General features: G+C 40.7%; 1 protein-coding gene across 5 annotated transcripts in view; it reads right to left on the bottom strand.

Moving 5' to 3' along the window:
* Positions 1–14,334, bottom strand: part of NAV2 (neuron navigator 2) — a 397,581-nt gene that overhangs the window by 150,929 nt on the left and 232,318 nt on the right. For all 5 annotated transcript variants that reach the window (XM_082761145.1, XM_082761144.1, XM_082761146.1 and 2 more), the window contains one exon: positions 9,762–9,814. In XM_082761145.1, the coding sequence (XP_082617271.1) occupies positions 9,762–9,814 (53 nt within the window). The remainder of the gene's footprint in view (positions 1–9,761; positions 9,815–14,334) is intronic.

The raw sequence follows: 14,334 nt of genomic DNA, 5'->3' as shown, positions 1-14,334 counted from the left end.
CAGACTTCTCATACAACGTAGAAAACAAGGAAAGAGCCATACATGAGCTGTTTCCACCAAGCTGTTTCTGAATGTACTCCCTGTCTGTATTTTCAGATCAAGCTTCTATGCTTAATATTGTTATAGCATGAAATTTATGAAGAGCTGTAAAATCTGAAGTCATTACATCGACAATCCTTAAATTCATGGACTTTTGTTCTTTTTCCACCCTCAGATAACGTCTGATACTCCTTTTACACTGTTTCCTAAACATATGTATATATAAGAAATACCAAGGGAAAATTGCAAACTCCTTTTTCCTAAGAAAAATACAAACACTAATTACTATTGCTCAGCTTAAAATACATTTTCATTGGTATCTATTCTAGTCAAAATATACCTGTACCTCAGCTCTTCCTAAGAGGGAATAATGGGACAAAAAGTATTTCTCCACTTTATGTTATATTGTACAAATCAAGACAAGACCTCTAAGACCTCTTCTGCTGGGGGGCTTATATCAGCGTGCCTAGCATAAATACCATAAAATGCACAGAACCTGGACACGCTACACGAGGCACCCACCTGGTTCCTACAATACATACGTGGTATGAAATCCCTGTCCACACTGAATTTTCCTTTTCCAAAAGCATATCCACAGCTGCACTCACAACACACCTACTACGAACAGAAATGCGTGCAGGAAGCACCACAGAGAAAGCTCCAGTTGATGATGTCCACATTTCTGATCTCAAAGGGCACTTTTATTGGAATGGTTTTAGGAAATCCCACGCGACTCAGAAGTCCTGCGAAGCTAATCTGGTCTTTCTGCTGCTTGCCTGTGTGCGGAAGCATAGAAAGTAAGGCTTTTGACAGCCCTGTCAACAGCCAGGTCCCCACGCAGGGAGGAGATGGTGCCACCGGTCATACCAGGAGGGGGATGGCCTCAGTCCCAGGGAGTTTGAAGAAGGGCTTGCACAACACCCCAGCTCCCCTATTTTCTGTGCAACACATCTCTAAACAGCATGGCACTGTTGAAGAAGGGAGAAGCAGATGCAATGTTTGCACCAATTTCCCTAGTCTGTTTGGACATTCAGCTTTTCACTTTATTTTTAGTTTTTCCTTTCAATAGAGAAACTTTTTTTTTTTTTTCCTTAAGAAAAAGGTCAATTCTTAAAAAAATATTCCTGGAAATATTTTTGATCAGTTTTTCAGGATCAAGACTTAAAGATACCTGAAAAGTTGCAGATGACAATTTTGTGCAATTTGAAATGTTGAGATGTCCTCAACTATGATTTGTTAAACGAAGATGACATACTCAGCTTCACAAAAATTATCAGCAGTCTATCCTCCCTCAGGACAACCATGCATTTAGGAGTGAAACTCCTTGCTGGTCTCAACAGACACTTGACCTGAGCTTAGCCCCTACCACACTGCCCACTCACTAAGGGCACTACATCTCACATCCAATTGCAGACAGGACCGGGTAGAAAAATGCCACAGGGGTGCTCAGTGAACACGTAGCGAGGGCTGCAGCGAGTCCCACAACATTTCCTTTCCATTTTCCATGGCTGCTCCCAGGAGACCCTCTTTTATCTGGGGCTTCAGAGTGGAAGCTGTGTTTCTAGTGCTGTGCAGTTGGGATTAAATGTAAAATACGATCGACGTCTCCAGTCCATCTAATGCATTTGGTTCTTCCCAAAACATCCTTGAATGCTATACAAAACAATATTTTTAAGAGCATAAATGCTTAAAGGAATGACTGATGCTAAAACTACTCCTTCCTGTAAGCATAGGCCTTTGTATGCTGTGTTGTATTTTCAGAAGCACTAGCCCAAGGGTTGAAGACCCTTGTAACACAAGTTACAGATTCTCAATTACTACAAGTGGGATTGCAGGACACCAGCATATGTCCTGGTTTCATTATTCAAATACAGTTTAAAAAAAAAAAAACACAACATAACAACATAATGATCATCTCATAGCTGTGTCATTTAAAGGAGCTGTTGCAGCATGGCCATGGACAGTTGTTCTTTCCTAAAAAAAGAGCCCTGGGAAGAGAGCTGCTGCCACAGCCCGTTCCCAGGCAGTGTGTGCTCTCCGCCGTGGCTGATGGACATCCTCGTGCCTGAAGGTCACAGCTTCACCTGCTCCTGACTTGTTCTGGTCTGGGACACCACCACACTTGTGCTCCCTCCTGCCTTGCACCTGGATCCTAGGTTATATCTTCTACAGCAGCTCTCCAACACAATCATTTAGGTAAACATTACTGTTGGGCTTGTCCTCAGGCAGGTCTAAGAAAAATAATCCTTCAAAAAGCCAATGATAAGGTGCTCTGGATATGTATTACCTAAAACTAATTAATTAAAATAGCCATTCTCACACAGCTACAGCAGATGAGCAAGTAATGCAGCAGATGGCTGGTAATCAACAATTCCTAACAAGGCACGGAGACCAAGCTGATTTCTCTGGGCTGTACGAACGCTTGCATAAGCTGTGATCCATTTCCAGTACTCAGGAGTGAAGTGCTCAGCACTACACAAAGAAACTAAGACCTAAGCACCAGAAGAAACTGCCAGACAAATGGCTTTCTTTACCTTTTAGTCTGTCTGAGCACGATTTTCGCTCACATCACCAAATTCAATGCCAGCATTATCCCAGTGAAAGTAAAACAACCTGCTGCACCTGGTTTGGCCTCTCAAGGACCACAGCATCATATACTGCGAGTGCCCCAACACATGGGCACAGGAAGGCAAAACCCCATCACCCAGAATTTCCCATTTTTCCCCATTTAAGCAAAACACAGCAAGAAACTGCGTTTACGGAGTATTACGGAAAGCATATATTTCATGTAATAATGTTAAAGAGCAACCATGTTATAAAAGCTATTTTTCCAGTCTTATGTGTAAATATGCAAGTGAAAGACATCAGCAAATACAGACAGAGATCTCCACATACTGACATGGAATGACTCTGGCCCCTTCACATATTTGCTGTTTCATCTATTTAATCCACAAGGGGCACAGAAACACAGGTATTCAAGAGGTCAGATTTTGGCTTAAATTAACAGCGAAATAAGTGATCAAATAAAATCTAACTACTCCTTTATAGTTAAGCTCTTATTTTCCATTTTTTCCTTTAAAATTACTTTTTAAAGTCAATTCCCTGTTGCTTATGGGCCTAACGTTTTTGCAGAATGACATCTAAGTTCTAGCATCACTCCATAGGGTATAAAATTAGAGCGGACCACAAGGGACCATGAAGACAGTCCCTTATGGGAATGACAGATTGTGATAAGCAGCATCTCCAAAGGTGCCATATACATCCACCAAACGGGCAGAACAGTATGCATGTAATGCCTTTCTCCTGTCTCCACATGCAGAAGAGTTTTGGTAAGCATAATAGCATAACAACAACAGTCCAGGCGTCTGGAAAAAAAATACAGACAATTAAATGAATGTTACCTAAGGGCAACACTCATTAGAAAGTGAGAAAGGACATCTAAATACAAGCAACCTGTCAGATCACCTCTGTAGTAAATCATTCTTTTCTACGTGACGACACGCAAAAGCCTGACTCTGTTGTCTTTACAGAGGAGGGGAAGGAAGGAGCACCATGCAAGGTTCCCAGCAGGGAGGAAATGCCTCCTCTATAGAGGAAAAACTGTACTTTAGGTTCATACATGGTAAAAAACAGCACAGGAAGCTTAGGGAAAATGCAGTGCTCCACACTCCTAACTTGCACGTTTGGCCACGTGCCTCCACAAGCAGCTCTAGGAGAGAAGCTGCTGTCTGCTGCTGGGCAGGCTGGCACAGCTCCAGCTAATGTCTTCCTTTCAAACTAACATTCAGCCACAAGGAAAAACGCTGCAGGTCAGGGCCAAAAGACACCCGTTTGTCACTAGTAAAATTCAACAGATTAAACCTGTAAACACACGCTGACCATAAGGCACAAACTCCCCAAGTAAAGCCGGGAAAACAGCAGACACAAACATTTCCCTTTATTACGTTTTCAAATCAACCTTGGAGAAGCATTACTTGAAAATACACGGCTATATTTAACGGCAGGGATGTGTTTCCAAAAAATCCTACAGCAGGAATTTGCAGAGGGGGAAAACAAATGCCTGTGATGCTTCTGATCCTTCCTGAGGAGCTGCTGCCCTGATTTAGCAGCGCATTCCCGGCCAGCAGGCTGTGGGGACCGAGTGGCCGGGCAGCCAGGTTTCTACCCCAGTGAGCTGCAGGGCTTTGGGGCAGCGCCCTCACACAGTTACTGTGGCTGGCTGCGGCAAATTTTGGACAGTGCTGCTGCTATCAACTTGCCTTTATTCAGAGGAGCAGGCTGGAGAGGATGCCAGGTCTGGAAGATCAAAGAATAACGCGCCAGGCGTCCCCTTCTGAAAAGGAGGTTTCTAAAACTGACAATAATAATTTCCTCGAGAAAAATACAGATGACTAAGAATATTTTAGCTGCATTTGTTGCAGCAGTTGTTTATAGCTATTTGTACAAAAAGCACCAGCTCACCCACCTAGAGGAAATTATACACACAGGGAGCTGCTCAAGCAAGGCAGACAGTTTCAGCTCACAGTACTCCTGCCAACCAGCTCATTCAGGTGTATTCAGGTGCACCCATTACATATAGGCTGCATCACACCACCATTCATATTTGTTATTTCCATTCATTAAACCATCCATTAAGAACACAAATATGTACAGCATACACCATACACCCATTATCATAAAGATTTCAGCATCTGTCATGAAAAGAGGGAAGCAGTTTTGTGCTTTCTTTTAAAAAAAAGTGAACCTGGCACAGATCACATGGAGGAGACAAGTGAACAAATTGACTCTAGCAATGAAATTAAAACTTCCTGCACTGCACGCTTATAAACAGGGGCCCCGCCAGGCTGAGGAGTTCTCATACAGGCTGCTGTTTGGCTTGGGATGTCCAAAACACACTGCAGAACAGCTCTTTTTCACGATACAAGTAATCAGTCAAAAACTAAACTAGCAGTCAAATTGCCATCACTGGAGTGATGTTACCTTGCAAAAAGGAACGTATTGAAAATAAGGGTCTTCATCTTAAATTTCTTAAAGTCCTTGGGAAGAATAGGAGGCTCTGGCCCACATTGCAGTACAGGACTCTTCACATTTGCAAGACAGCAGCAGAAAGACTGAGCATTTTACTAGTGCAACTTGATGTCTGCATCAGAAAGGAATGGTTCTGCAAAAGCTTCTGGTCAAGACACACACAGAAAACCCCTCCTCTGTTACTTGATAACACAGATACTTACATACATACACAAAGCGATCATCCTTAAAAATAATAAAGCCCTACCACAAACCGACATGAAAACCACAGTTATTTCCTACCCTATTTATAGGAAGGAACTGTGGTGTTGGTTCACCCTATATTCATGCCTGTTTGTCCAAATTCTTGCCTTCTTGGGTGTCCCACAACTTCCCCAGGCTTTGCATGAAACCATGAAAGAGTTTCTCTATCCACCTACAGATTCCCCCATTCTTCTCCCTCCAGCATGACAGCTTTGCTATCACTCAACTCCTTCAAGCTCCAGTAGTACGGGTAACACCCTATCACTTCTCCCATTAAAAAACTTTTATTTTCTCATCAGCCTTTTCTCGTTCTTTTTTTTTTCTTAAATAATACAGGTATCTCTTTCTACTACTACATTCAATATTTCTTAGTTTTATATTCAGGATGAAAAAAACCAAACAAACAACTCTACCTTCCCTACAAGAAAAATTGCTGCTGTTTTTATCTTTTCTTCCAGTCCCACCTTCAGTTGTCTCCTATGCTTGCCAACATACCTCTCCACTTCCAAGCCTCTCCTCTCTGCTATGTCTTCCAGTCCACATTCTAAAAATTAGCTTTCTTTAGTCAGCACTCTCCCCAGTCTCTTCTATTTTAGCTGATACAGATCTTTTTCTTTTACCTTGCTCTCCACAGATCTCAGATCTTTCAAATGTCTTGTATCGTTTCATCTTTCCTGTTACCTCATCTGTTATGATTTATCACTTCTATGTAGCAGGTAACACAACTACCTCTCTCTCCCTCTCCTTGCAGTGCTAAGCAAGAAGTACACATTAATACTGAGGATAATAATGTGCTCAGTTATCACGCTGTGCTAAAGGAATTGCAGTGAAACTTCTTTCAAAAGCTGCAACCATTTTACAAAACGCATGTCCTCCCTGGGAGAACACAGCACCTACAGAGCAGGATTTCTGCAGGCTCCCATTAAAGCCAGACTTGGTATCTGTGTAAAAGAAATCCCTTACATACTCTACCTGTTTGCTGATAAAGTAATTATGATAAAGTATAAAAAAATAGTATAAAAAGTGTATTAAAAATGAAGTATAAGAAGAGTATATAAAAGTACCCCAAACATATCGATGTTATTGATAAAACAAGAATCATTTTTACAAATTGAAGTGATAGGAACCCCTTGGTAATAGCACTCACTGAGGTACTCACATGAATAGGAATTATCTGCACTACCTACAAGGGAAGGTAGCATGCAGCATCTCCTACATTGCCCAAATACTGCAGGATGTCAAACGTTGAGCTCAAATACCATCCCAAAACAAGACGCAAACTGACTGTTAGAAAGGAAAACTTCCCTGCTTTTCTGTAACCAAACATTAACAAAGATACAGCCCTACTCCCGCTTATTGACCTCAGGCTTTTTTCGGAAGTGGGTAGGAGAGGAAACCAGCCTTGTTTTACCCTCCCTCCCTCAGTTCTCAAAAACTACGCCAATATTTTCTTGTGTTTCGTTCCAAAAACCTAAATACAATTCTGCTGATCATCTCCAAATTTTCTTGGCCCCAGAGCCTACGCTCCATGCTACTACATCCTCCATTAACCACAAGACTTTCTGCATGCCAGCTGGAACTAATCACCCCAATTACAGGCTTTTGTTTAGAGAAGCATCCACAGTACAAAAATATAGGGGTTTGAAAGGAAAAAAAAGTTCTTTTGCAGAGGAAAAGATATAGAACTGACTATAAGAGATTATATATTGGAAACAGCCAACTCTTATCTGGAGCAAAAGAAGACAGAGATGCTCTCGAGAACAGAGAAACCCAGACAAGAGGAGAACAGGGGAGAGGTTCTCACCTAGGGGGCTTTTCATGGAGTCAGTGGGGGCCTTTGCCATGTCATTTCTGGCACCGGGGTGAGGCTGATAGACACTGATGGTCCCAAATGGTTCTGCAGTACTGAACTGAATCTGACAAGGCTCAGCAGCACTGCCTTCAAGCCTGACAGACCCGAACTGTATCTAACGCTCAATCTGGGCAAATCTGTACGATGCTTTCCAACATTGTGTAGCAATGGGAACAGCGATGCAAGGAGACCTGCTCTGGCTCCGGGTTCAGCTCTCTAAGGTTTGGTGGGCTTTGCTGGCTTAGGATCGCACCGCATGGAAGCAAATCCCCTCGTGTTCACACACTCCTAAGGGCTGGGGCAGGCACAGATCCGCTCCAGCTTTCCAGGCTGACACATCTGGCCACACCTGAGCCAGCTCTTCTTAATTCATCTCTCACGTCTCTCTGCCCATGGCATGGCGAGCCTACAAAGCAGGTCGCTGCCCAAGGGGAAAAGATGATGGCAGGAGGCTTCCTGTTAAGCTGTGCTTTATTTCTATTAATCAGCATAGTGTCATTTATGGTGCCTATTTATTTATTTCATCTACTACACTGTGATGCCCAGCTTACAGATGCTACAATGTAGATATGGGTTTGAAAATGATTCATTTTAAGAAGTATGACTAGACATCACCTCTGTACAGAAGTATCAGACACACACGAAACAGGGCCCACACTCTGGAAGATGGCTGTTCAGGCACATGAGCTATATTAAGAGGAAAAGCGCCCTGAAATGCTAAGGATGAAGACTGCCATGCCTAATAAGCAGTGTAATGTATACATTGTCCCCAGAATGCAGGAAACCTGGAAAAGGGTCATCTCCTTAAACGCCACCAGCAACTGTGTGAGCACAACCTCCATGAAGAAACTTCTATTCTTGCCTCAGTATTCTTCATTGTGAGATGCTACACAGCTCGGCAAACACGCACACTACTGCAAAAGCAAGCTATATGCATAATCCCTGCTTTTATGTGAGGAAAACCACTGGGGATGCCTGGCTATGACTAATGGGCTCGGTCTCACGAGCAGGGTGACACAGAACGGCCAGCCCTACTCACCCCACCCTCCTGAACCAGGGACCGGAACAAAATTAGAGCCTTGGAGGAGGAAGTGCAGAGCAAACACTTCTTGCCAACGCTCTTCATAACCCCTGACGCAGCACACACCCTCTGCATGCTTTTATATCCAGATCTGTCTTCTAAAAGCAACCTACAGCGTGCATCAGGCTATAAAACAGAACAATGTTGTTCCTTTATGGAGAATAGTGACTTTAAGCAACTTGGCTACGACTTTATGGGCTCTGTTTTAGACTCCAGTCCTCAATGAAATTCAGTTCTTACAATGCATTTGTGGAACATTATAGTAATTGTCAAAATTTCCTCAATTATTTATGCTCCAGACAGCTGCTGTGGATACAGCAAGAATAGCAACCAGTCTCTTCAAAGCAGTAAAAAGTAGCAGCGATAAATCTTTCAGATGGCTTTCTTTTTAAAGGAGTGCTTGCTCCGTGGGTTTGAGCAAGATTGATAACTTCCAAGAAAAAACAAAAAGCCCAAACAGAAGAGCGGAACGCAGCATTGCTCCTGACTTCAGATAGCAAGCTCTTGTCAAATCTTTAATCTTACTTGCTCAGCTACGTGAGTAGCTGTACTCAAGTTACGGTCTGGGAGGTGGGGACAGTTGGGAAGAGAGCCATAAAAATGAAAAACATTAACATAGCTTCATAGACTGAAAAAATGCTCTGGTGTCCCAAAGCGAGCATTTACAATGCAAACGGGAGATTTTAGAATATTTATTGTGAAATGAGTTTTTTTTTCCTCAAGATACACAATAACCTTCTTTCAAATGACAAATTTGAAACCCTCCTGCCTAAGAGGCATTGTAAAAATCAGTTACTTACTACTTACTTGCTTAGTAAAGTTATGCCTATAATTTTAGTTTCACTGATACTCAAGGCGAACATACTCTCAAGGTACTATACGCTTTTAAGGTTATTGTACTAGCTTCTTTTTTTTTTTTCCATTCAAACGTTATTTACAAGCAAGACACAAACCTAGATCTTTTACAAATCAAAACTCATCAGTCAGAAACAACTTACATAAAAAAGACCTTGTAGTTTGCAATTTGACTTTCCCCCCCCCATTTAGTGTGTTCTGCTAATCTATTTTGTTCCTTTTCAAAGAACGTAGAGACTCTTAATCCAACTTTAAAATAAAACTCTACTTTTACAATACTATTGTCTACATGTATCAAGGACCAACATTTTAGTTTTGTATATTCCTCTTTAGCTATGTGATATTTCAGAAATATAAAAGAGAATCATAGAATGGTTTGTAACAGAAGGGACCTTAAAGATCATCTGATTTCAACCCCCAGTAAAGTACCGATAACAATATCCACTATAAGTAGATGCCAGACGATTAGGCCTATTTCAAAGCCTGTACAGGAGAGTGGGACAAAGACTTACAGTGTTCATGTTCTTCAGATTATACATGAACTTCAACTACTGTGAGAAACTAGTTCAGAATTGTTATTAGAAGTCCCAAGCATTGAAGTGGTAAAAGCTTACTCAATACTAAGCCACATACATGCAAACAACAAACCACTTTACTACTTACCATTTGCGATCTATTTTTTGGGCATCCATTGATGTCTTCAATCTTTTCATTTGCTGAAAAATCAAAAATAAAAATAAAAAATAAAGCATAAACTATACCAAGGACATCACACCAATCAATTGCAGAGCATTTGCTGCTTGCTAAGTAAAGGGGTTTAAGGTTGTAGTTGTCCAATCAAAGCGAATGTGTGAAATACTGAGACCCATCTAAAAAAGCAGCTGGAGTTTTCTAGTGGGTCATGCCTCCAGAGACAGCTGGAGCCAGAAAACAACTGGTCTGGCAACATCTTGTACACTGATGGGTAGCTCCTTTACACTACAAAAAAGATTTAATCTCTGGAAACTGAATCACTGCTGGGTGGAAAAGTGCATGCTACATATGTGGAGATGCTTGCTTGTCAATTGACATGCTCTGTAGAGTTGAAGTTTAGATAGAAAAATTATGATGGACTCTAATTTATTTATTTTTTTAAAAAGCTGAAATCACAAGACTACTTTTGAAGCGTCTTAACCATGGCTCACCTGGAAGACAATTGCAGAAAAATACATAGTTTTAAACTTTAAAGTCTCGAGAGAAATAAGCTGCGGAGGTGTCTAAATGTTTGCCTTCATTCTGTTTGCTCAGTTTCACCTTTCAGTATTGGGCCCTGAAATGGTTTCTGTGCTTGACTGAAGAACCAGTTATAATCAAAGCCCTGTTTCCCATAGTTTTTTCTCTGTGTTAAAAGCAGGCTTTCCTCTCCCATTTGATGAATTGAACGGAGTTGTCTCCCATTACCCTGTACGTTACAAGATATGTTTTTCTACCTAATGTCTATCGTCAGGACCTCAGTCAGAACTCCATCTAATTTTATGTTTCTTCAGCTAGGAATATCAAATAGGGCACAGTATTCCAACAGCAGTCATAAAAATGTCAAGCAAGGACCTAGCAAAACTTCTTTACTCTTACTTTTTATACACCAAGGTGTCACAGTACATCTTTATGTCACAGTAATGCATTAGGAATTGATGCTAATATGAAAAAGGTTGCAGATAAAGTTGTTGTACTGTTTCCCAGGATAGCTTATCGGCCTCTACACACAAAGAACATGCATTTATTTCAAGAACAGATTCAGTTTTATGGAAATAAAAATGTTTTCTTTGTATTCTGTTTACAGATCTTGTGCTTCCATCTTTTAATATTTACTGTCTCTTGGTTTTGAACTAGGCAATATATCAACTGTATTTATAATAATAATTAATTCCAAAAACTGATAGCAGATGAGTTTGATAAGATCTTATTCATATAATTTTTCACTGTTTGTAATTATTACTTGAAAGGAGACAAATGAAGTTCTGAATGAGCTTCTCTCTTGTTTGGGCAGAGATATCCCTAATAACCCAGGTAAATCTATCTATCTTCCTTTAAATATATCAGCTTTTTCCCCAGTTCTCTATAACTTCCAAAATGGTATGTAATTTATCTTAAACCCATGTTAGCTAACTATAGTTAAGTATCAGCCTCTTTTTTAAGCTATTGTGTGCAAACTACTCAGACTCACCTATCTGAAAGTATCTAAATGTTGAGAATTTCTTTCCAAAATTCTCACATGTGAGCCTGCAGGTTTTTGGACACCAGATGATAATTCTTCATTCATTCTGAATTAGGTATCAATTCGCTTTACATTGTTGTCCTTACCTACGACAGGTGATATAATATGTAGGTGACCACAAATAGTAAGTGGGAATCAGAATAGTGACCACAACTGGAATTTCTGCTCCAATTTACCTTCTCCATTTGGTGCCATTTCTGCCTCCCCTCAGCCAGTCACGTTCCCGTGTGCAGGCTCATGCCCTACCATTTCTCCTCCTTACCCACTCCCACCTCACCTACGGCTCTTGGTTTCTCCTTTCACTAAGTTGTAGCAATTATTGCCTCTTCCCTGCTGGTACAAGTGCTATGGAAAAGCAGGTGTAATAGAGAGCGACCAGCAAGACTGGCAGTGGGGCTCAACTCTAACTCGAGCCTCTATTTACACGAAGCAGGGCAAGAAGTCAGAGATTCATACTAGGCTGGGTAAATGCATCCAAGTGGCCCGTGGGCATTTTGCTGGAGTCTGCTTAATTCAACAGAAAATCATTTTGATGCTCCCATTCCTTGTCTGTAAGCAGGAGCCCACCTCTGACCCTTTTACCTGGCTGCAAGGAATAGCACTGACAGCAACCATTACATAATTTGCTTTTCTCGTGGAGAAGGTTGGAAAGCAAGAGATACCAGTGAATGAGTTTCCCTAAATAACACCGTGTGGTGTGCTCATGGGCAGCGTGATGGCACAGTTCATAGCATAAGTCACTGAATGCTGCAGGATCTTGGAAAAGTGTCAAGTTTCACAGCTGCAAAAGCACAGCATTCTGGCTGAGATAAATGGGCAACTCCTACAGCTTCTGTTTCTCAGGGCCATGTAGAAATACTACACCAGTTAGCATGAACTGGAAGTTGCAAGCAATCATAAAGGCTGTAAATTGTATCTTAACCCTGAGCAAGATGAAAATTCATAACCACAGATGTGTGAAATGCTGGTGATTTTTTTCCAAACTGATTGCAAGTCTGGGGAACTTACACCCTCCCCCCACATCAGCCCTTCTTTGAAATCCTTTCTCTCTCCCTCCAGTGGGCATTTCTTTCCAGCACATGTTCTCCATCGCCTGTTTGGTTACAAGGAGTTCAAAATTAGCATTCTTCACTACAGGTTTAGCACCAGTGCAGGTCCTACAGAAGTTGGTCTACAACAAGGTCCAGGTTTGCTTCAGCAATGGAAATAACCAAAAATAGCGCATCCTACACAGACCATGTGCTCTGTATTGGCTTTGGCTTGACAAGGGTTAATGTGACTATGAGCCAGATAAGATGGCTAGCAGGACCACAGTAACACTTATGCCATGACTGTGGAAGCATATGGAAGTGCATGCAAACAGAACACAAGGAGTACTCTTTGTCCAGTACCAGTATTGCCTTGAGGGCATATTCATGCTACCCGCTTTTCTGTAGCACTTTGCTTTCATAAAACCAGAGCTATTTGATTGTGTGGATACAGCGAATTTGGGTTCAGCTGGTTTTAAGTATTTTCAGATTTTTCCCATTTATACACGGATTGAGGGTTGTGCTAAGCCAGACTGAAGAAACCAGCTGTACTCTGTAATAAAGGCAGCAATGAGTGGCATTGGGCTTTCACTAACAGGGTCGGAGTCAAAGCATGGCAAATAATTGGGTTTATGCGTTTTGATAGAAGGCATACTATGAAGCCACAAGCCGAAAGTGTATGAAAACAAAAGTGAAAAGGAACCTCTGGCATTAAAAGTACCCAAGAAGTATTTAAATCTATTGGCCAGTTTCCCATTTATGTAGCTACGGATAAACACCCCTGTTGGAAAAAAAAAATCTTCAGCAAATGACACTTCAAATGCATGAAAAATTACGATAAGAAATCAGAATTATTTCATTAAGCACTCCATAGAACTAAATTGGATTTAATCACTCATAAAAAAAAAAAGAAACACACACTTCATAATAATGAATTAAGCTTTCTGTTATGACCTTAGAAGCTCTTCTCCATTATTCACTATTCCAGGTGTATGCTTAGACATTAGATTACTTTTTCTTGAATGCCTGAACGAATGCTGTGCAATGTACATCCTACGTCTGCTCATTTTGGCCTGAAGCTTTTAACTGAATGGTGACTCAAACATTTGTAAAACAAACTTTTGTATAATGTGCCACCCAAAGTATGACGAAAGTTACCACTAGGAATCACTGCTAAACCGATCCCAAGATTCTGGTTTGAAATACAAACCTATACGCTTCCCCTGCAAAGGTAATAGTACAATTTTCACATCTGCACACAAAAGCTACTCTGAGATAACCCATAGTATGTGTTTGAAGTGGGATACTTAGCTGGAGTAATGGGAAAAATACTAGTGGACTGGGTTAGAGTTTAATTTCAGCATCAATTTGAATTCCTGAAAATTGAAGGATCTCAGAGGGAACCAACTGACAATGTATATCACCAATTTCAGATCATGCTCAGACCCAGTGTACCTGCACTCACGAATTTATATATATAGCTACTAGGTTTATATGGTATTACAAAGGCATTGATTACTTACATATTCTGTTATAGACTCATAATTTTTGAACCAAAGTAAACCAGAATGCTGCAAATACATTTCAATTGACTTGCAAATAGAATAAACTGTCACCATATAATGCTTTTGTATTATCACCAGCACTTTTTAAGTCTGAAGATCATATCCTCTTAAATCAAATGCAGTGATGTTTGGTTTCACATCTTTTTAGATTTAATCCTTGACTGGATTCTAAAGTTAAAGAACTACCAAAGTATTATTAATTACAAAATTTCTTTTTGTAAATATACAGCCATTTCACTATAGAAAGGTGAGCAGAAAGGATTGCAATCATTGTGTCTGCACAGTCATCAACTCTATTGAATCTTGATTAAAAAATAAAATTAAAAAAAAAAAATGCTTACTCTTGACAGTTTGAGAACTGAAATGTCAACATTCAACATCTGCAACAT

Source organism: Aythya marila, assembly GCF_965140915.1.
Source record: "Aythya marila genome assembly, chromosome: 5".
Lineage (NCBI taxonomy): Eukaryota > Metazoa > Chordata > Aves > Anseriformes > Anatidae > Aythya > Aythya marila.
This window is presented reverse-complemented; position numbering and strand designations above follow the sequence as displayed.